Here is a 22,933-nt window from a genome sequence, read left to right as displayed (position 1 = left end):
GTTGTACCACTTTAATACATATTATCACTTAACTAAATAATGCAGTGATTAGTCTCACTTGTGTAGATGGGTTGAAATCATCTTGTCAAATATAGTCCAAGCTCAGCCAGGGATCAGATAGAATATAAAGAATGAATAATTCCCTGTTTCCCCCATCCCCCTACAGATTTACTGATAATCRCTCAGAGATGTGGGTCATTGCAACAGAAACACATGCCAGGTTTATTGAGCACTGCAGTCTCCAAGGTTTGTCCTGTTTGTGAAAGATGGTGCCTTAACATTCATTTAGACTCTTATTCTCAGTTCCTGGCTGATGGACTGAACTGGAAAATTAGCTGCAGTAATATAGAGCCAGAGAGACTGTCTATACGATCGCAGCGAGCCTCCCGTGATCATTGGCAAGCAGGTGGTGATGGTCAGATGAGGTGGGTCACGTGCCAGACTCACCAAGACGTTCCCGAGCTCTTCTGTCCTGTGGTTAAGTCCAGGTGGGCAGTTTGGGGGAAGAGGGACCCTGAGAAYGTGTGCGACATCCGTGTGCCTTGTGCTTGGCCGCCAGGGATGCTCCGATGYGGCGGGTTTGAGCATGTGCACACGCTGCTTTCTTGAGTCTTGGTAGCTGGCAYGCAACGGTAATGGTCTTTGAAAGAAAAGGTCAGGGCGTTTGCTCCCTGCCGGGGAACCTTATGAATTCGACCAGGACTTTAYGCTAGTTACATAGATTTAACTTTACAACTAGAAGGTGAGCAGCAATTATCAGGAAATTTGRTCTGTGGTGAGCTAACTGCCTTGGCTTGGAATGGGAATCAGCTGGAGAATTAAACTAGAGGGTTTTATAGAATGTAATCTTGTAGAATTCTTATTTTGTTAAATGTCAAAAATCTGATTAATCCAATTCCTCCTTGTTTTTCCCCTTGGCTCTCAAATACTGGCGAAGGTTTAATATGAGACAGAGAGATCACGAATTTAACTCTTCTTCTAGGAAATGTAGGGCATATTTTCAATTACTCATTCTCTCCGGTTCAAGGATGATTCCTTGCTTTTAAATACCACTCTATCACCCTTTCTTAAAAGGGGCTGTTTGGTTGCAGCCCTGAGAGAGGGTTTGCTCTTCCTTTTGCTTTTCAAATGAAAACTGGGTTTGAGAAAAATGATTAAGACATGAAATATTCATACATCTTCGGAGAAAAAAATATATTTAGTTTATTGTACTCATTGTTTTTTTCCTTGTCTCTGTCTCGTTTTTCAGTCATGCCAAGCTGACCTTGTGAAGGACAACGGTCACAAGTATTTCCTTTCTGTTTTGGCAGACCCTTATATGCCAGTAAGGACATGTCATCTTTTTTCAGACCCTTAACATTTGCTTAGTTTGTTTTGACTTATATGTTGCTGTTCTGATGCAGTTGGTGATAGTGTAGGGCTGCCTCCCACCGGGACCCACTAAGCCCCACTCTCTCCCGAAGAGAGTCGCTGGGAAGTGGGTGATGAGGGAGGTTAAAATGCCGGTTCCTTGATGGGGACGGCCAAGCCAGCAGTGCTGAAGACGAGGGCTGGGAGCTGCCCTGATGAACGGATGCAGAGGTGGTCAAATTTCATTGCAACTTTTGTAATTCCYTCTGCAGAATTTTTTTTATATTTCCTGAAATAGATATTTGTATTCTTCATCCAGAACAATATACTGAGGTCTGGGKTTTTTTTCCCAATTTCCTTCAATGAGGAATGTCCACAGTTTTCCCAAACCATACATTCAAATGGGTAGAGGGTTTTCTGCAGAAATGCTTCAGAAATCCTGAACTTAAATGAGAAAGGTGAAATACTAAATGATTTTCATTCATGCTCTTCAGCTGAAAATTCTTAAAAGAGAAGTTTTTATTTTAACATGCTCAATAAAGAAAAAAAAATATTTTAAAACAAGCTGGAGTAGTGAAACAGGAGAGGATCGTATTGGCAGCCTGATGATAGAAGCTTATAAGGTGTCTCAGAGTTGTAATTAGTGATGGGATTGGGTGATGAGAAAATTCTTTCTTTTCCCTTTCTTGTTCTTTTAATATGATGCAAACTGTGTTCAGAATGATCTCTTATTTCAGAAAGCTTGGAATATAGTTGTTCTCTGACCTGTTTGCAAGATAACAAGTGGTTGTATATTGTTTTAAGGCTGAACACAGGACAATGACTGCTTTTATTCTGGCTGTAATCGTTAACAACTACAACACAGGACAGGTGAGTCCCAACATCTTTTTTCCTGTCAGTCTCTCTCCCAGCCCTTCTCTGCCCTGTGCCTTTGCTTTGAGTGTGCCTGGCTTGCATTAAAGCACAACCCTGCACTGGAAAACTGAAACGGGAAGATTGCTTTATGTTATTTCTTTGGGGATTGAAAAAAGCGGTTGACCAGGAGGTGTGACAAACACATCGTGTACTTGGCACCTGGAAGTGGAGGCTAGAGACACGCGTCACTCATCAACTACCCCTTCAGGCAGTACTCTGACATGCTATTAAAGAAATAGCGCCTAGTTCTTGTCAAGTGGGAGCTTGATGGCTGTGATAAAGGTTTGGGCAAGGGTAGCCAGGCAAACAGAATGAGCCATAAACCTTGGGGCTCTGCCAGGTGCAAGGAATTTTTCCAGTGAGGAAAAAACAGGCTTTATGCACTACAGAAAGCATTTCTAATGCTGAACTGTTTGACTAGCTATAACAGTATATAGTTCATGCTGCTTTCAAATGGTATTTTGCAACAAAATAACTACATAACCACAGAGTAATTATTTTCTCTCGATTTCCTGTCTATTTCAAAAAAAATTTTTTTTGATGAAGTGGGAAGCTGTCGTCCAAAATAAATTATAAATTGCACTGAATTGTGTTTTAGGAAGCCTGCCTTCAAGGAAACCTGATCGCTATCTGCCTGGAGCAGTTAAATGATCCGCATCCTCTTCTGCGTCAATGGGTGGCCATTTGTTTAGGACGTATTTGGCAGAACTTTGACTCAGCCAGGTGGTGTGGTGTGAGAGACAGTGCCCACGAAAAGCTCTACAGTCTCCTCTCTGATCCAATCCCAGAGGTAAAAATCCAAATTTTTAAATAAATGTCAGCTGAATTGTCACAATTGTCAAAGAGGGCTACAGAAGGACTTTTAAAAGCATGGCTTTCAAAATCTTTATGATTATATACCTGGTTCAAAAGGATCTTATCACTCTTTCTTCAAGATAATGCAAGTCATATAGCCCTGTGCGAGAAATAACCAAAGAAACACAGGGGGAAATTTCTACTGCCCAGATGACTTGGTGTCCTGGAAGCAGGAGTTAGGAAACACCCTGTTTTCTGGTTATGACTGCATTAGAAGCTTTTTTAAAATGTGCTCCCACAACTCACTGTATATTTCAGAAAATCTTCCAACCTTTTTGTCTGAGTATGAAAACTATTCTCCTTCTGGTATGTGTGAAAATACATCTTTAATTGAATGTGTTTCACCTGTGTGACAAACTACAAGAGAAGAGATTCTTCTGCAGAGCAGGACTGTGATTGACAGACCCTGTCAGACTCTAGTGAAATTATATCGCATTTGGGAGAAGTAAGCTTGGAAATAAATGCCATTGCCAACTTGCAGTGATTAGAGATCATTATTATTCTCTTTTACAATGATTTAATCTTTCTGTCCTGGTATCTTCTACCTCCTTTCTGTTGCCCATTTTTTTCCCCATGGTATAAAGAGTACTTGTGCAAGGGTCAGGCTGACTCTCCTTATGGCCCATCGACACCCTTGTTTGAAAAGCCAGGAGGGTCCTTTCTGCTCTGTCGCTGGTGACACTGCATCCCCACCATTTTCAGTCCCTGCCAAGGCAAGCTGCAGGATCACCGAGCCATCTGATCCCTGTGCTCTTGGTGTGATGTGGCAAAAGCTACCCTGATCTGAGCTGCCGGCTTTCCTCCTTCCCCCACCCCTGCCCARTCCTCTGCCCTTATCTGAGGACTGTAGTTTAGTGCTCTTTAATAAAAGAGAAATGCATCTCAACAGTAACTGCCTGTGTACCTTATTTCTGCTAATTATTATTCTAGGCAGTGCCAACCGGAAAAATCACCCATGGGAAGGTCACCGAATGTTCTGGGAAAGTAAATACATTTGTGTACCCATTAATACTTAAAACTCAGTGCTCTGCTGAATCTGGTTTTGTTCTTGCTCTCTGTGGGCTTCCATTTAGTCCCCGCTATTTACCTGATGCAGCCCAAGTTTCCAGAGATCCCATTCGTGGGGATAAGAAATCCCACTGGGAAGTTCCAAGCTCGAACCGAAAGGAAAACACTGACGAATGTTTGTCTCTCCCAGGTTCGCTGCGCTGCAGTCTTTGCACTGGGAACATTCGTGGGCAACTCAGCTGAGCGGACCGATCACTCCACCACCATTGATCACAACGTAGCTATGATGCTGGCCCAGCTCATCAATGATGGGAGCCCTATGGTTAGAAAGGTACAAAAAGCATGGTTGCATGGAAGTCTGGGAGACTAATGCTGGTGGCCTCTGCCCTGTTCCTAATCAGAGTGCACATTACTTAATAGATTTTCAATGAATTTGACTCATTTGGAAGTATGTGTTATCTGTCTCTTGGAGGCTTGTAACTTCAGTTGCGGCTGAGAAGCAGCACACGAGCCGGAACACCCCAGCGAGAACAGCAGCATGAAGCTACTGCTGTGGCTGTAGCRAATCTGCTCAGCACTGGCATTATGTTGCATACTCCAAATGAGTGAATGCAGTAGCTTTCTGGGATATTGTTTTATCCACTTGCCCTTTTTCAATGCACGCATTATGCCATTTCATTTACTGTGCAATATAAGGAGTCCACTGACAGGAATAAATACATCATATGTAAAGCATATGGTGTCATCATGACCCGATGTTGCAAGATTGTCGTTCAGATCAAAATGTTTCTGCTATTTAATGGTGGACCTTTGATTTAGCTCGTGTATTCTATTAAGCAAATGTTTGAAGTAGGAGTAACAATATCTTTTTTTTTTTGTGGGCGTTTTTATATCCTGCTTTTTGAATTTAAAGACAATGCCATAATGAGAATAAGGACAGAGAGAGGTTAGACTGAAGTCTTTATCAGGTACCCAAAATGCTGAGAATTTCAGCTGAATTTGTCATCTTGAAACAAGAATTACTTTCTGTCCTGCTAAAGCTGGGACATTTGTTACTGTTTTGATTGCAAAATTTACATTACAGGACCTCAGGGTTTAAATGAAATATTTATCTGTTACTGGAAACATGGAATATGTGGCAGTTCTAGGGGAAGAAGAGGAGTGGGAGTAAGAGCGCTGTTGAGAGGACAGGAGAGCTCCACTCACTAAAAGATCTTGTTGCTTTTAGAAACAGCAAGGAAGAATAGCAGATTGATTCAATGGTACTTCTGCAGATTCAGGAAGTTTGCAAATTCTGATGCTCCATTATACAACAACAGTACATTAAATAATTCCTGACCTTCTTGATGGACACTTAGGTGTCCTAACTGTTGCGTTTACCTAACAAGAACATCAGTAGCCTGACACCAGCATCACGAGGATTAATTTTTGTTGCCTTGTTCCAGTGTATTAAACTTCAGTTTATTTGAAGAGAGACTTGCGTGTCGGGCTATATGCTCTTTGAGATGCATGAATATCTCTTTGGGAGATTTAGCCCATTGAACAGAGAACAGCAACCAAAACCAGCTCCCCAGCTGTCCTGTTTGCTCTTTCCAAGCGCCTTGCAAATGAGACCTGGCCGAGGGTCCACGTTTCACCACCTCTACCCCTCTACGCCCTCACCCCCCGCCGGGTGATTCAAGGCCCCTAAGCTGCAACGCTCGGGACGACCTGCCTGGCGATCCGGTACGGGCCTGCAGCGTCGTTCTCGTTAGCTGCTGCCGGGCAGGTCGGGAGGAGGCTGGCCGTGCTGCCCGGCTCCGGAGGCGAACACCGGGCTTCATCGTGGCATCGCTGAGCCGYGTCCCCAGAGCCCCGGTCAGATCCTGCGCCCTTCAGCCCCCAGCTGCGCACCCGTCTCCCGCTCAGTACGTTCTGCATCTGTTGGACAGTATCCGGCAGAATCGGAGAGTGGTGGGAGCCTGTTCAGGAGGAAGACTTTTGTTGTGGAGAATTAATTTTGAAGCTGAGTGCTTTGGCTTTCTGCAGATCATCCCGGTTAAGCGAGAGGAAAATCAATACTTCTCCAGGCCAACTATAAAAAGTGCCCTCATCCCCACTTGGTGACAGCTGGGTATTAATTTTGTCAAGGGGTTGGTTTCACAGAGACTTGAGTCTCCCTTATTTTTAAAAAAAATAGAAAGATCCTCGCGAAAGGAGAAGGCTATTCCTGGTGGTGTTAACTCAGAGGTAACCTGCTAAATTCTGGTGTTCTTTGGCATTGGTTTATCTGGTGTTTTTTGGTGGGTCAAGAGGGGATTTTGTCTTTCCACTGCTTTAAGGAGAATGCATGTAGGAGAGCAGAGCTGCAGAGGAGCCGTTTTTCCCYGTGAACCCATGTGTGTGGTGGAGACGTGCCCCGGTGTTCAGCCTGGCCACTGCTTTCTCAAGAGCAGCCTGAGCGCTGACACACGCCCCTGGGCCTCCCCGTCCCTGATTTTAGATATGTGCCAAGAAAAGATCTCATGATCCCGTGCCTCCTTTCCTGAGCTGCTTTATGGTGAAAAGTCTCCTGGGATAAGTAAATACCATCAGTCGTGTTGACATTTGACCTCACTGAGAAGATCTGAATTTTCTCCTCAGAGGTCTTTGATGCTAGAGGAGGAGGTATTACAGAGTTAGGGGCACAGACTAAAAAAAAAAACCCTGCATTTTTAAATTTAAATTATTTGGGGCCTATTAGCCTCATATAATTTTAAACTTAACATAATACACTATTCAGCTCCATTTATTTAATGTGGACTTTGCTGTAACAGCATGTTCTTTTGGATGGATAGATATGTGATATCACCTCTCTGTCTTTCAGTGTTATTTATATGAATTTCTATGATAGTAATCATCATAAAAAATGAGCCATTCAGCTATAAAGAGAATCTTTGAAATACAGAGGAACAAAGTAATCCTTCTTGCCTCTAATAGAAAGCATCCAACTAGAAGTTTTTACCCCCCCCCAACCCTTTCAAGTAAGAGCATGTTTCATCCTATCCCATGCAATGTTTTCTGCCAAACGGGACAGTTGCTGTAGAATTTATCTCAAATGAGAAATGAGCAAGTTGGAGTCACCCCGTTTAAGCGGTTTCCCGTGTATATGTATGCAGGGGTCCATATACTGCAGTGTTTCGTTTTGAATGGTAAATCCCTTGTCAGGCAGGCACTTCTTGGCAGATAAGTTTATCAGAGGGATTTCAGGTGTCAAAGATATGAAATGAGAGAGGACAGGAGAGAGACCTGAATTAGTTTCCCTSCTAGGAAAAGGCTGCGGTTTTCTGTTCTGCTTGGCCTGCTGAATATCTGGTGAACATGTGCGTGGAGCCGGGCAGGCGGCACGTGCCCAGCGCCGATCCCACCACAGCGCCTGGTGCTGTTTTCTAGCTGAGAGCTGAGGGGAGGCACTAGGATTGCCATGTGTGTATGTACTAGGGGGATCTAAGGAATGAAGGGCAACGAGACCGTTATTGTGGTGGAAGAGGATGTGGGGACATGTAAAGCTGATCTGCAGGCAGCCAAAGCTGCTCGTGAAAGAATTTGCCTATTGCTATTGATCATTCCTGCTTTTTTTTTTATTCTTCTGGATAGCCATCCAACAGTATCATCAATATAGACTATATTGTTCCCTGTCTTTCCCTTTGGTTAGCTGTTTCTGACCTATATAACAACTCCTTTCCCCGGGTTAGTTATTTCTGACCTATATAACAATGAAATACCTGTTTCTTCTGCCCTTTCTGTAGGAGCTGGTGGTGGCTTTAAGTCATCTAGTGGTTCAGTATGAGAGCAACTTCTGCACCGTTGCCTTGCAGTTCATGGAAGAAGAGAAGAATTACCCTCTCCCTTCTCCAGCTGCCACAGGTATGTGTTCTGTGTTCTTGTGGGCAGGAAACTTGCAGCCTGATAGTCCTTGAGAACTTTAGTGAAGGAGTTTGCCCAAAACAATGAAGTTTTTCCTGGTAGTGATTTGTCATTGCTACAAAGTTTAGTGAAATGGTGCATAGCTATAACGTCTATTTAGCACTATAATGTATTTCGCTGGAAAAACGCGTCCTGAGATGAGTCTCACTCTAAAAGACAGATATAGCTCACCAGCCAGTTGTAGAGACTGAACACCCTGCCAAGCTCAGAAGGGATTCCCTTCAGATCTAGATTAAAGTATACTTGTTGAGGTAGTAAGGTACACAGGCTTCCCAGACTGTATTTTTTTTCTGTAACTTCATCAACATCAGCATCTTTAACATCTGAAACTTCAGTAGTATGCTGACCTAATGAGGCCAGTAAGCCTTACCATAGGACAATAAATCARCCATACCCTTTGCTACTGTAAAGCACCAGACAAGAAATGGTGAAGAACCTTATGCTTTGTGCCTGTGTTCCCATCCATTTGTTGTGTGTGTTGCTTTATATGGGGAATTTGTTGTTAACCTCACATTCTCTTTAGACACTAAGCACATTGGAAATCATCAAGGATAATGGGACTTTTGCAACAGAATCTTGGAGGCAAGAGCATTTATTATCTCTGCAATAAGCAATTTAATCCCATCATTGTCTGAATAAATGAATCATATTAGAAAATAAGCTTCCCCGCATTTGTCTTTTTTGCTGCAGAAAATGCTCATTACTTGCAGTTTATATAGTGCTTTTCATTATTCAAAAGAATCCCGAAGTAATTTATAAATAGGATGCACTGGAAGCACTGCTCCCACCACCATAATGCAGCCACCTCTGCAGTGGAACGAAATAGCTGTTCTGCAGCCATGATACTGTGTGCGCATTCAGGAATGAAAATGAAGAATAGGTTGTCTGGATGAGATTATAGGTATCCAGGTCGTGAGTAAAATATGACTTAGAACCAAGCCTGAAATTTGACCAGGAAGCAAGGATTTTAATAATTCCTTATAATGAAAAAATTAGCAGATTTTTAATGAGCAGAAGCAGACAGAACCCTGCGCTTAAATGCCATCTACTAAAAGGCATCTGCTGTAGCAGTGTGTCCTAGCACAATATCTGGGCAGTGGCCCAGCACCAACCTGGAAAGAACAAGTCATCCTGTCTCTCTTGGTAGTCTGCAGACACTGGCAAGGCTTGGCTCTTCTGGTTTCTTTGGAGGTAAAAAAATCACATCCTAAACAGTAAGGAAGTCTAGTCCTTGCTGATTATGTGCAGAGAGGATCCTTCGTTATTCCTCATTCTGTTTTAGGATAACAGGCAATGACTGAATTCTGTTCATATTGGTAATATTTTCATTATATTTGCTGTGATGATAGCCTGTTGGCTGTTTCCCTTTGGTTACATCTATAATTGCTAAATTTTCTATCTACAGAGGGCGGGAGTTTGACACCAGTGCGAGATGGTCCATGTACACCAAGGCTGCGCTCTGTCAGCTCTTACGGGAATATCCGAGCAGTTACCACAGCTAGGAACCTGAACAAATCCTTGCAGAACCTCAGCCTGAATGAAGAATGTAAGATTAGACTTCAAAATTCTTTCATTTTTCTTTACCACTTCTTTTTTTCCCTCTCTTGCAAGCTAGGAAATACCACCTGCAAAACAACAAGATTGAAACTAACAATTTGCCCCAGATTATCCAGCTGCCAGCTCCACGGAGTTATGTGAGAAGCCCCATCCTAACTAGTTTCAATTTTCTGGTCATTAGTATTGATTTTCTGAATGTTTGGGGACCAAACAAGGCACCTTCCACTTGCTGACTTGCATAGATTTTTAACTTTCTGAATCATTGTTGATGCTTTGACACTTACTCTGTATTTAAACACTTGGTGTTTTAAAGGGAATGTTGTGGATTTGTCTATACCTTCACTGGGTGTTGTAGGATTTTTAAAAGTGCCGTTATGTTTGGGTAAAAATTGTTCTCTCAGCAGATCTTGTTTCAGCACCTGCCGCCTTTTCTTTTGGCAGCTGGAAGTTCTGTTGCATTTTCTCCTGGGAATCTCAGCACCAGCAGCAGCGCCAGCAGCACCTTGGGCAGCCCTGAGAACGAAGAGTATATCCTGTCGTTTGAGACTATCGACAAGATGAGACGAGTCAGCTCTTACTCTTCTCTGAATTCCCTGATAGGTGAGTAAAGGTTCTCTTACCCTTGCTTTAGTGTCTCCTTTCTTCACATGCTTGCACTAGCTTTTCTGGAAAGCACTGATTTTAGCTCCTGCTAGATCTTACTCCAGCAAGAGTTCTTATAATAGTAGAAATGCAACTCTTGTGTCTGTGTAGACTATATGCAGGAAGGAGAGTGGGAAATTTAATTTTCAAGCCTCTTTGGTGGAGGGACTGGAAATGAGAGAGCTGCTGGGCTTCAGCCATATGCTTTGCTATGACAGACCGCAGTCCTATTAGAAATTTGAGCACAGAAATGTGCATACAGGAATTTTACATCCACTGCAACTTCATTGGCTAGAGAAGCAAACAAGGGCTCCATCTCCCATGGACAGAACAGYTGGGCTCCCTGGCACTAACTGCTTCCCCTGGTGGTTTTTCATGTAGGCTGTATTTCTATACAGCACAGCCATCTCACTGGGATACTCATGCAAGGGAGCCTTATCTAACTAATTTCCTGTTCAGGTCTATGTGTGAATTGTTAAAATGAGACTTATAAAAGAAGAAATCCCAGACTGTATCTTAAGTGCAAACAGACTGGGTATTTCACAGATATCTGCTTTTGTGCAAAACATTCCATGGCCGATCCTGCTACTTCCAATCCCCTCCCCATTATTTCCTCCTGGATAACTTGTAACATCAGTAACATCAACTGAGTTTTTTAATGCCACTCAAGTCCTTTCCTATTCTGGTGTCTGRCTCTGGTTAATGCACAGAACGCTGCAGAGTGAAGTGCTATAGCACAGAGGAAAGGAAATTTGAGTTGCATTTATGCAGTGCATGGCTGATTTGCATGTAATGGATGATTTCTGTTTCTTTTATAGAACAAAGCTGGAATTTTTACATGGAACTAGTTCAACTCAGTTATTTCTGCAATAACTTTGCTAGACATGTCTGGCTGCCACAACAGCATTGCTTTAAACTAGCTATAGTTTTTCAAACAGTCCAAATCCATTTTGAGATGATAGCGGAGACAGCATGCAGGACCGAGTTTCTGGAATGGTCTCATACCCTGTGGAGCAGAGGAGGAAGCATGCACCAGAGAAATGTGCAGGGGGGAGCCTGTGTATTTTCTTTGTAATTGGTAAATGTGCCCATAATTTTCTAGCCTTCAAAAATCAGTGAAAACTTTATACATTACACTACTRAGTCGAAAGGTTCTGGGATTGTACTACCAAAAAAGATGCAGCTGGTATCATTATTGACTATTTACTAAGGCCAAAGCCCCTGTGGTAGTTTAAAATCAAGCAGCCATTAGAAACTTGATCAAATCATTTGTTTTTGATGGTAGATAATGAAGTTGGATTTTCTAAAGCATGACAGGAATGTTTGGAAATTTCTCTCCCTGTCTTAACCTGGAACTTGAGTTTTTCTCACTTACACTGGTGCAAGATGATATGTGCTTGATGGTTTGTGTATGTCTCACAAGAGCTTTACAGCACAGTTGAAAAAGTCTAGAGATCAGCTAGAGATGAGTGACAGGAACTTAGGAAAACAAAAAGAGCAGTTCTCCAAAGCCTCCCTCATTCCTATTCAATTGGAAGAACTCATATCCAGCTGGAAACGACAGAGCTTATAGAAGTGTTTAAAATTCATAACTCRCACAGAATCCCATTACCTTCAGCATTTGCCTGCTTAAAGCCAGGCTTTTTTCATTTCTGCTGAAGAATCACAGTCTTCCAACCTGCTCTCGTCTGGTCCCAAAGGAAAGAGTTTGCAAAATCCCACCAGCTCCAGCCACCCTTTCGTAGCTCAGTGGTTGCTGTGCAGATGCCTGGGCTTGTGTTAACCCTGTAATGTGGGTTTTGTGTGTGCAGGAGCCAGCTGCAGCTGAGCCTGCAGGCTTCCAAAGTGCCCTCTTCCTTTCAGGTGAAGGCTTTTCTTAAAGTTTTAGTCTGCAATAAAATACTGGTAGGGAGAGTGGGTGTAGCTCAGAGAGGAGTCTATCTGGGTGGTAGACTTGTCTTGATGGAAGAAACATTTTGCTCTATTCTCTGTCTTCTTAAAAAGGTAATAGCGACTTGGCTCTGCAGTGATGGCCATGACAAATACTTGAGGCAGAGAAAGCAGTAAGAGGGATGCTTTGAGTACACGGACAGAATCAAAGCAAAGCAAAATCTAGTCTGTAATAATAAAAGTAGAAATTGTCAACCACGGTTTAATGCTGTGTTCCCCTCTGCATTCCCTAAGTTGTTTCACTGATATTCAGAGCTTTCCTTCCCACTTGCAATTTTGGGAGCGTTGTGCTAGAGGGAGTGTTCTGGGTCAGTTCATCCACTTTCTGACCTTGGGTCATCGTGGGATACAGTCCCTTTCACAAGCTTGAAGAAAGTCTTTCCACTCCCTCTTACCCCGTTTTTACCAAGAGCTTCCTAGCTAACTAAAGGCAAAATGCCCTCATGTGATACCCCCCAGAATGCAACGTGTAGTCTAGGTGTGCTGTTTTCCGGCAGACTGCTCCTCGGTCGGACAGTCCTGAGCTACCAGAAAGGAGATTTATTTCTGGCCTGTGTATTTCCAAGCTGGCAGCAGGCAGTCTTGGTTAGTCAACAAAGACATCAGTTTGGATGGAAGGATAAGCCTGTGTTCTTTTTCCATACTACTAGTCATTAATCTTAGTGTTCCAAGTGTTTTTTTTTAATTTTGTTTTGTTTTAAGATAGGAAAAGGGAAGGAATTAAGATGGGGGGGTGCATACCTTGAGACTGATTATTCATACCCAAACTGCATGATTAAAGTCCTTGTCCTACAGAGAGGCTGGAAAGATTAAATTAAGGAATGAACATAGGAGGGGAAAAAAGAAACCTGGAGCAGTGAAACACTGGAGACCAATTCTCTTTTCCAGCAGGAGAGGCTGGGGGCTGAAAATCCTTTGCCCCGTCACAGGATTGGTTCTGGGGAGCTATTTTGAAGTACCATTTACAGCGRAAGGTTACTGCAGTCAGAGGGAGGCAAGAGACGGACAAGGACAGCGAGCCGCAGGAACGAAGAAAGCGAGAGTGGGGACAGGTGGAGCCTCCTCCTTTATCATCAGACAATATATTTACATGTAAAGTCATAATGATGAGTAACTGGTCAATTAGCGATATTTACARGTAGTAACTTACATGGTAGCACGATGGAGGTATCCAGATGCTTTGCCGAGGTGGGGGCCTGCTGCAGAGGTTTCCCATCCGGTCCGTCCCGTTTACCCCATTGTGGAAGGAGGCTGGGGGAGCCTAATGCCGTGGCCGGGGGCAATGCTGCGTGGTTAAGCAAGCCGGAAAGCGCTTGGTGTGGTGGTGTCAGGTGCCCGCGAGCGTGGCACCCGGGAGCAGGGCAGCGCCGTGGCTTTGTGCCCGCTCCTTTCGGGAGAGGAGGTTCCCGACGCCCTACGCTCTGCCCTGGCCTCCTTCGCACCTCCGTGGCGAGCGTGAGAGACATGGCCTGGGCCGGCGAGGCAGCTCGGGGACCCCCAGCATCGCCGCATCCCTGAGAGAGCGGGGCCGCAGCAGGGCCAGCACCGGCTGGGGTGCCGGGGTGCGCAGGACCCCTTCGCATGGCCACGTGCGCAGAGACCAGCCTGCGGCCCGCAACATCTCTGCAAGAAGCATTAATGCACTGGCCCCCTCTAAGGAGCAGGCTGCTGCTCACATTTATTGAAGCAGAGTTCAGAGAGGCGTCAGAGTTTCAGATGTTTTCTTCATCCGAGCCTGGGTCTCCCAGGACCTGCTAAAGCACTCGCGGGAAGAGAGGAGACTTGTGGGATGTGAATGCACAAAGCYGGTGGGATTAGCATTGATGGGAATTGCATGTCTGAGTCCTCAGATACTGTTCAGTCTGACATATTTCAACTATATGTTTTCATTGCGTGTCAGTCCACAGCTTGCTTTTCCCTGCAGGCAGAATATACAAAAACAAATAAGAGTTGTCTCCGATCCAAAATGTGCAGCTCGGGTTTAGCTATTGGTCAGTTTTTGCTGCTGTGCTGGGTGGGGAGTGGACTACATCTTCTTCCAGAGATCAGGGCTTAAAATCACTGCAGCGATTTTTAAAGGAGGTTAGAAAGAAACCCTGTTAGAGCCTGACAAAACAAAAAGAGTAAATAAAAACATTGGCATTCGTTTTTCCAACCAGCATGGTTCTACTCTTGTACTCAGTGTCATACTCAGTGACCAGACTGCAAAACCTAAGCCAGTTGCATTGCGTGTTGCTTGCTATTAATTGAAGTAAGAGTTAAACATATGCAAACAAAATCAAAGTCATCGGCAAAGAAAGGCAATTTATTTTTGACATTCTTAGCTGAAAGGAATCATTTTCTGAATCYATACTGCAAGGTCCATTTAACTGGCTTTGAATCAGTCTCACTAATTACAGAGCTGTCTGCTTAAATTAACTCCCCATCCCCCTTGCTTGGCTTTTTGTTTGCATCTCATGGATTTTTTTTATTATTTCGGTCCATTATACGAAATCAAGCTGCTGTTCCTCTGGCCGCTGAGCCGCCTTCCATTATCGCACTGACTCCAGTGCTCAGATCTGTACAAGGAGCTGGGTCAGATGTGTCACCCGGTGGGATCAGCGTCGTGACCGGCGCCGGCGTGGGGCCACGCGGCGGAGGACGGAAGAGGCCTTCGAGCCCTAGCTCCGAGGCTGCGGCGCCTTTATAGAAATTCCCTCTGTTCTTTTCAAAGGCTGCTGAGTGAATGAGGAATTGCACTGGCRCAGTTCTATTTTAAATTTGTTTTTCTTGGCGCTTAGATGTATAAAAAATGTCGTTTGGGKTTTTTTTTTTTCTTCGTGACTGCGTCCTGAATGAGCTTATTATCAGAGAGGCTGGAAAAACTGATTGGTRTCCTCTCGCTCTCCCTTTCTCCCCCTTTCCTTTTACTGTCTTCCATGGACCTTAAAAGAAATCAAACCATTGAGATTTCCCATTGGTCCTTATGTAACTTGTAGCACAGGACCGAACGTAGGAGGCAGAGCGCCGACAGGCTTCAGCCGACGTTACCTGGCGAGCTGCTGCAGGGGCTGAGGCTTTTCTTTCCCTCCCACAGCTTGTAGCACTTTGTCTCTCACTTTCTCTCTCTTCTCCCTTCCTCCCCCCCATTTTTTTTTCATGGAAATAGAAGCTTCCAGGATGAACATGGCAGTTGTGAAATTAAGCCCCAAATGGTCAGAAGCCTGGAAGGGACAGAAGTGTTGTACCACCATCCTTTACGTTTGGGAGGCCCAAACCCTCGTCTGAGCAAAGACTTCCTTCGCTGTGTGTTGACATTTTGGGTTTTTTTAAATATGGATAAAGGGCTTCTGGAAAAGACAGTGACTTTCACCTGTTATGACCAAAGCCACAATTTGAACTTGGATCTGCAGAAGTGAAAAATTAGATAGAGTTACATTAAGTCACTTTGGCTAAACCCGTTCCTGCTGTTGTCACGTGCTCCTTGATTTCAGGCGCTTTTGGCTCTATCCTCAGCTAGCGCCARCCARCCATGACAGATCAGCACTCTCTGACGCTCATGTACCTTGACAGATGTTATTGCCTTCTAGGATTATCAATTTCATCTTTTTTCCTGGGCAGATTTAACATTGTTGCGTCTTTATCTGACCCAGAGTAGAGTGTCTTGCCTGTACTGGAAAGGGGAGGATGCGCTATAGGAGTCTATCGTACAGATAACGTCCAGCAAGTGGGCAGCGCTGTTCAGGGGGTCCCGTCCTGAATGGTTGTCTGTGAGATCTCTGCATGAAACTCTTTCAGTAGGAGTCCCTCGGAAAATCCCTCGGACATCAACTGAGTAAGAGACCCCCTTATTTGCAGGTTGAATGAAGGGRTGGGGTTAGAGTCCTGCCTTGCGCTTTGCAGGATGCTTTGTCACACCTTGGGGAGTTTTTCTGGCAGAAGAAAGATTCCYGTGTCTAATGTAGACAAATATATGGAAAAAAGTGCAGCATGTATACTGCTGGAGCTTAGAATTGCATTCTACTTGCGTTCTTCAGCCAAAGTTTAGAACTGAACTGTCCAAGTCTATTTTCTCTTGGTTTGAGTATCAGGTTCAGGATACACAAGGTGAGAACTTGCTTGTTGACCATGGACCCTTTATTCAGAACTTAACACTTTATATTTAGATGCCTCCAGGAACACCAAAGGAAATGCAGTAACAGCTTGATCTGTCATTTACCATTGATTGTGACTCATTTGAAATCCCTGTTTTAGTTCCTTTTTTTGTTAGTGCTGCTACTTTAATATTGTCCAAATGGCTCAACTCCCAAAAGATGGTGTTATAACTATTAAATGTTGTGAGGGTTAGGAGAAAGAATAACAAATTAAATATTCGCCTAAAAGCAGCAAAATAAAATGTTCACAGAATTTTTGTCGGTTGTTACAAATGCTTATTAACTTGATTTGTACTTTGAATCTGTCAGTTGCTTCTGCTGGATACCAAAGTGCAGATATTCACATTAAATAACAAACTGGCAGCTGAGATATTSACACCAGTGTCAGTAAGAAAAACCAAGCGAGACTTACTGCTCCTCGTAGGTACCGTTCCTCGAGCTTCATTGTAACACTCAGATGTTTAATAAACTTGTAGAATATATAAAACCCTGAACATATAAACTGGATATTAATCTTTAAAATGGCAATAAAAATAACCATACAAATCTAAGCAAGTGTGTTTCTTTAGTGTTTTAGCTCAGGCACTGCAAACATCTGGTCTTCCATGTGGCCTTTTCAAACAACTTCCTTCAAGAGCTTAGAAAATTAGCAGTTTGACTGCAGCTTATTTAGCTATTCTTTAGTTTCTTTTGTTTTCTCCCACTTTCAGTTTACAAACCCTTGCAGACTTCACAAAGGAAGACAAGATGGAGACTGTTCCACATAAGGTGTTTTGGAGCTCTTCTCTTGACAGTTGCTTACATGCCGTTGTGGTGTTAGGAGTTCTTAGGAATTCTCTCACATAAGATCAAAGAGTTGGAGCTGACGGATTGTCATGTGTTTGGGGCTTTCTTTTCTTTTTCCTGTTTTAGGTGTGAGTTTCAACAGTGTTTATACCCAGATTTGGAGAGTACTCCTTCACCTAGCTGCTGACCCCTATCCTGATGTCTCTGACCTGGCTATGAAAGTCCTCAATAGTATCGCCTACAAGGTACGCCTTTCTCTGTTCGTGTTTGTCTGTGAGGCTTTTGTACGTTAGTTTTTTTCATACTTAGGCAAAGTRTAGGTAGGCTGAACGGAGTAGATCCCTTGGAGGGCTGTGGTAAATGATCCTAGTTCAGTCTGAATCTGTTGCRGAAGGAACCTTTAATTCTCCAAGATGATTAAACACTCATATGAACTCTTGATCAGGTTAAAATAAATAAATGGGGGAGGGCTTGGGATTGCTTAAGGACATAAATTTGGTACAGTCCTTAGACACTAGGTCTTGTTTAGAAGTCTACTTGTCTAGATCAGTCCCTGGGAGAAACCTTAAATATACTTCATTAAATTATCCGTTTGCAAACTGATCTAGATTATGCAAGTGGGACTGGCCTGCAGACTGAAGCCTCAACGGCTCTCCAATCCAGGTGAACTAGTACATGTGAGTCAGCATGCAGACACCCCTGCCACTACTCACCTCTCCAACCCAGGCCTAAACCACCATCCTCATCACATTTCATCCTCCAAGGTTGACAAGATGTCCCTGGAGGCTGCCATCACTGCTGAWCCAGAACTGCCAGCTGGGGGAGCTGTAGAAGCACCCGCACCTTCCACCTGAAACGAAGCACCAGGCCACCCCAGAACATCTTCTCACCCACTGCCTTCCCCCCTTCTCTGCCCCAGCCGATGGTATCAGAAAGCTAATCGAGCGCAGCCCTTCCCACGTGCTTGGATTCCACCTTTCTAGTTGCTCTAGCATCAAGATCATGAGCCATTCCAATGCAAGATGACGTCTCTTACTGATGATTTACAATGAATAACCCTAAATCTTTGCACTTAGGCTTCAAAGCTAAAGTTGCAGTAAGAGATGCCAGCATTGTGCACTGCCATTTTAATGTGTTAGAGATTTCTTGCTTTTAAATCTGTTTTTCTCTTAAGAAGTAGTTCCTCATTTAAACTCTTTCATTTGTTTTAAGTATACATGTGAGTCAGGTGGTAAAGTCTGGGGTTTGGGATAGTAAATAATTGTGACAGTTGTGGGCAATGAGGTCAGCTTTTCCCTAATGATAGAGGTACATAACAAATTACTATGTTAGGCTGGAAATTCCAGACTAAGGTGAAAAAGAAAAGGAAATGTTAAAAGATTCCCGTCTATCTGCTCTAGATACATGAAGCTACTTCAGTGTTGCATTTTGGATGRCTCTTTGCAAAATAGTGTTAGTCCTACAGTGGGATTAAAAGGGATATAAAGAGGAGCTGGATCTGCTTTTTCTCTCTTAACTATTTTTTCAGGGCTTTCTCCCTTGCTAGTGGAAAGAGGTGCATAAATATTAATAAAGATGCAGTTGTGCCCTGCAGATGTCTTCACTAGCACCGCTGTGGTTCTGCTTAGCCAGCAGGAGCTAGGGAATTTTGATCATTATGTTGTGATATCTGTAGTGAATGTTATGACTGGTTTGGTAAATTCTGTGTTGATTTTGRGATGTTTTGACCTAAATGTTTTGGTACTGAGTGGAGTACAAAAGCTTAAGTGGATGGACATCGTGCATCTCATGCTCTGCTTCTTGACAGTTGCTCTGTCYGTGGCTCTCTAAGGCAAGGACTTTWCAAATGGTTTTGCAAAATAATAGATGAAGCATTCCCATTTACAAAGATTTTTTTATCTGGGGATGCTTCAGTGAGCACRACGTATTTGCTGTTCTTTGCCTCAGCCATAAGGTCAGGAAAGCATTTAAATATGCCATTTGTGCAGCAGTTTGGGCACCTGTGCAGGTAGTGGCCAGCTCCTGTGCACTGTGCAGKACTGGGGGCTTTGCCTTTGCCAGTGCCACCTGGCTTAGGCAGCTTCTGGAAAGAGTTCTTTTTGTAGCAGCTTATTAACAACCCTCTGAAATGGAAGTTACGGCTTCAGATCCTGGGTTACGATCTGGCCTGAATTCATTCCATTACGGACACAGATCCTGCTGTGAGCAGTGCTGCCAGGATTTATAGCCCAGGCTCCATGTCTCTGCYGGTGTGAGCTCAGATAGATTATGGGAGTTGTCTGGCACGTAATGCCAATTAATAACAATTAAATTTCTACTAATTGTATACCGAGATCTTTCCTTGGTGCTAATAGAGCTTTGGTTGGATATAAATGGGAGCAGTTTGAATGCTGGCCTCTTGCGTACAGTTTGTGCAAACAATGCCTTTTCCATTTTGTTGTTTTAGTTATAGTGTTGAATAAAAACAAAATTTGATTTTCTTGCTGAAACAAAATTACTACTTCAGGTTAAATAAAGCACTTGGATATTCAGGTTTTTAATCCTTTTGATCTAATTAGTACAATATGGAAAATTCATGGAACAAAAGGCTTAATTTTGGAACCTAAGACATCTGAAGCTTCCTTATTTTGACGTGACTGTATAAAACAGTGTGATTTGTGGGAGATTACTTTTGATTGTCAGGGCTGAAGGATCTGAGCAAATTCACCRTGGACTTGTACTTCTGAATGATATGGGTCAACTGAATCTTCATTTTTGGCAAACTAAATATTCAGCCTCAAAATGTTGCCAAGCTCTGTGCTTAAACACTTACGATTTTTAARCATATGTTGTACCATGTAGGCGTTAGTCATGTAACTCAGTTCCCCCAAAGGATGTTCAGACAACACCTTGAGTGTAGTCTGGTGTGAGAGCTTCAGAAGAAGTAAACATTGCTAAGCTTCGTAATCTTCTGCTGTAATCCACTGGGTCAGTACTGTGAACTTCGTGAGCCTGTGCAAAAATTCAGATTAAGAGTCTGAATTTATAGAATAACTATTTGCAAGGCAAGATGTGAATTAAAAGCAGAATTTTTGTTTTCCAAATGTGCCAAGATCTATTTGGTTTTCTAATGGCACCATGAATGTAGATCTTGTTCTACAGGAGAACTCCAGTGGTCTTTAAATAGGGTGATGGCTTTCTGAGCAGCCGGTGAGTAGGTTGCACAGACATGCATGCTTCCTGGGTTGGAAATATGCAGCTTTATTTCTGAGACTGATTAGACATCGCTGGTTCTCTCACTGGATTGCTGCTGTGTTGTGATTTATATTTGTGATACGGATTGGAACAGTACAACTTTCCTTCCCAACCTGATAGTTAAAAAATCCAAAACACGCTTTTTGTCCGTATCAAAACAAAAAGGACCCAGTAAGCAATGTTGGCCCTTTTAAGATTTTGAAATCACAGTTAATTAAGGAAAGCTTGCTTCATCCCAGGTTACTTCACCCAGCTGTTCTTAAYGGAAGACTTGAGGCTAAATCATCCTAGTAGTTATTCCTCTGCAACATCCCTCCCTGGTACAGGCAGCATGGTCTTTTTATTTTATTTTTTTTATTTTTTTACTTGGAATCAATTAGCAAAATTATGAATGACCATCTCCCCTCCTGAAAAAGAGATGATTAGACTGATAGAAGAGCAAATCTCCAGAAAATGGGGAACTACTGCCTCAAGCACGATACACTGTCATATCACTGAACTGCAGCCCTCAAATTGCTCAGCGCTTTCGGAAGAGGAATTCCTTTTTTATTTTTCCCAAGAGGAGGGCAGGCTCTCTGCCACACTCATCTCCCTGCGTATCACCTCAGCAAACTGTCCCTAGCTGGCCTTGTCCCTCTGCCGCGAAACGAGTTGGCCTGAGCATTTCAGGTGACAGTGCTCCGATGCCAAAAACCTTCAAACTGGGCCTTCTGTGACTAATTAAAGCTAGTTATGAGTAATAATCAATCACTGCTCCCTGGAAGACCTCGCTGCATCGATGAGCTCTCCCTTCTTGCTCCGGGGTGGGATGCGGGAAGATAACGCGCAAGATTTAGCCAGCCTCCGAGGAGGAGGAGGAGGAGGAGGCCGCCTCGGGAGGCAAGCCAGAACTCGTGGGATTGCCCCAGCAGCAGCACTCGGTGCCTGGTGCTTCAAGAGAGGGTGAAAGTCAGCTTGCCTGTGGGACAGCAGGAACTGCCGTACTTTTCCGCTAGGCTTTTAAGCCAGCCTGGGGCTTGCTTTAAAAGTTACTCCAATAGGTAGGAGCCATATATTTCACAGAAGGCCAAGTGGTGTGCAAGAGGAGGGAAGGAGTCCATAAGCCGGTGGAAGATTTCTCTCTTTGTAAACGGGTTTGAACAGTGCGAGCAGCAAGAGCCCGCGGTGAGGCTGCGTCTTTGCTTCTCGCCAGCTTTCCTCCAGCTYGCGCTCGAGGCCTCCCCGGCGGAAAGGGCAGTAACGTCTCGTGCCGCTTCAGAAACGGGTCTCTCCTGGCTCGTGGCTGGGCGCTGGGCGTTGGTGCCCTGTCGCAGCAGGACGGGCTGTGTTTCGGGGGGGGGGGGGGGTTGAGGCAGCCCCGCTGTGCGAATTCCCTGCCCTCCTCGCCGGAGGGGGGGGGGGGGGGGGTTGAGGCAGCCCCGCTGTGCGAATTCCCTGCCCTCCTCGCCGGAGCGGGTGCCGGCGGGCGTTTCCGGCAAGGACGTCCTCTAACGAGCTCTGTAGGAGCTCGGCTCTCGTTAGGGGAGGTGGAAGGCGACGGGGGAGTCTTGCGTAGCTGCCGGCCTTGCAGGGGGAGCTCTGGTTAACCAGGGAGCCCGGGCCGCAGAGGCTGCTTGGGCCGGGCAAGCCCCGGCGGTGACGAGAAATRCTTTTTCCCTGTGAGGGTGACAGAGCACTGGACCAGGTTGCCCAGAGAGRTTGTGGAGTCTCCTTCTCTGGAGATATTCAAAACCCGCCTGGACGCGATCCTGTGCAAGGTGCTCTAGGTGACCCTGCTTGAGCAGGGGGGTTGGACTAGATGATCTCCGGAGGTCCCTTCCAACCTCAGCGATTCTGTGATTCTGTAAAAGTGGGAAAATAATTTTGGGGGGAGAACTGCACAGGCGCTTTTTGTATGCATTTTTAAACACCCCCACACGTGCACTTCGATAGAGAGCTTAACTCAATTTAGCCCCAGGCATGTGATTTTTATTAGATACTAAAGAACTGCAGCTGGTATTTTGCACTGGTGGTTGTTCAGTCCTCTGGGCTTTTTCCCCCCCTCTAGGCGACGGTGAACGCCCGTCCCCAGCGCATCCTCGATACCTCCTCGCTGACTCAGTCCGCCCCTGCCAGCCCCACCAACAAGGGCATGCACATCCACCAAGTGGGGTAAGCGTTAGCGTTGGTTGGTGGCYGTGACGCCCTCGGGGATCTCCGTGCTCCCTACCTGTCGCGCCGTCGCGGTTAACGGCGCCGGAGGAAAGGAGTAGGCAAAGGTCTCGGAAGCTTCTTGTTTTAGCACCGGTGAAGTGTTTGGAAACAGAAGCTCTGAGGACAGCTGGGAGTTTGTTCCTGTTGTTCCTTCTTAGGACAAGCAGGAACAAGCCRCATTAATTGTCTACAGATGAACTGAAAGAAAATGCTAAATGCTGCTGCTCTTGCTGCTGCACGCTGGCCTGAGCTGTGTGGTGTCCGCCTCTCCCAGTGAAATCTGGGAAGTCTCCGTTTCCTCCACGTGCGGCTGATAAAAGCCAGTGTTATCTGGGGATCAACAAGCCTAAGTTTCAGTGGAATTG

General features: G+C 44.5%; 1 protein-coding gene across 4 annotated transcripts in view; it reads left to right on the top strand.

Annotated features, from left to right (window-relative positions):
- The window catches only part of RPTOR (regulatory associated protein of MTOR complex 1), a 172,722-nt gene that overhangs the window by 110,824 nt on the left and 38,965 nt on the right, over nt 1–22,933 (top strand). For 2 of the 4 annotated variants that reach the window (XM_026081979.1, XM_026081978.1), the window contains exons 14-23: nt 1,250–1,324; nt 2,155–2,220; nt 2,864–3,055; nt 4,319–4,459; nt 7,896–8,013; nt 9,479–9,619; nt 10,072–10,230; nt 17,268–17,386; nt 17,750–17,818; nt 22,423–22,526. In XM_026081979.1, the coding sequence (XP_025937764.1) occupies nt 1,250–1,324; nt 2,155–2,220; nt 2,864–3,055; nt 4,319–4,459; nt 7,896–8,013; nt 9,479–9,619; nt 10,072–10,230; nt 17,268–17,386; nt 17,750–17,818; nt 22,423–22,526 (1,184 nt within the window). The remainder of the gene's footprint in view (nt 1–1,249; nt 1,325–2,154; nt 2,221–2,863; nt 3,056–4,318; nt 4,460–7,895; nt 8,014–9,478; nt 9,620–10,071; nt 10,231–17,267; nt 17,387–17,749; nt 17,819–22,422; nt 22,527–22,933) is intronic. The other 2 variants (XM_026081982.1, XM_026081981.1) reach the window with 1 other exon arrangement.

Source organism: Apteryx rowi, unplaced genomic scaffold (assembly GCF_003343035.1).
Source record: "Apteryx rowi isolate R43461 unplaced genomic scaffold, aptRow1 scaffold_564, whole genome shotgun sequence".
Taxonomy (NCBI): Eukaryota; Metazoa; Chordata; class Aves; order Apterygiformes; family Apterygidae; genus Apteryx; species Apteryx rowi.
The sequence above is the reverse complement of the archived record's forward strand: the minus strand, read 5'-3'. Positions and strand labels throughout refer to the sequence as shown.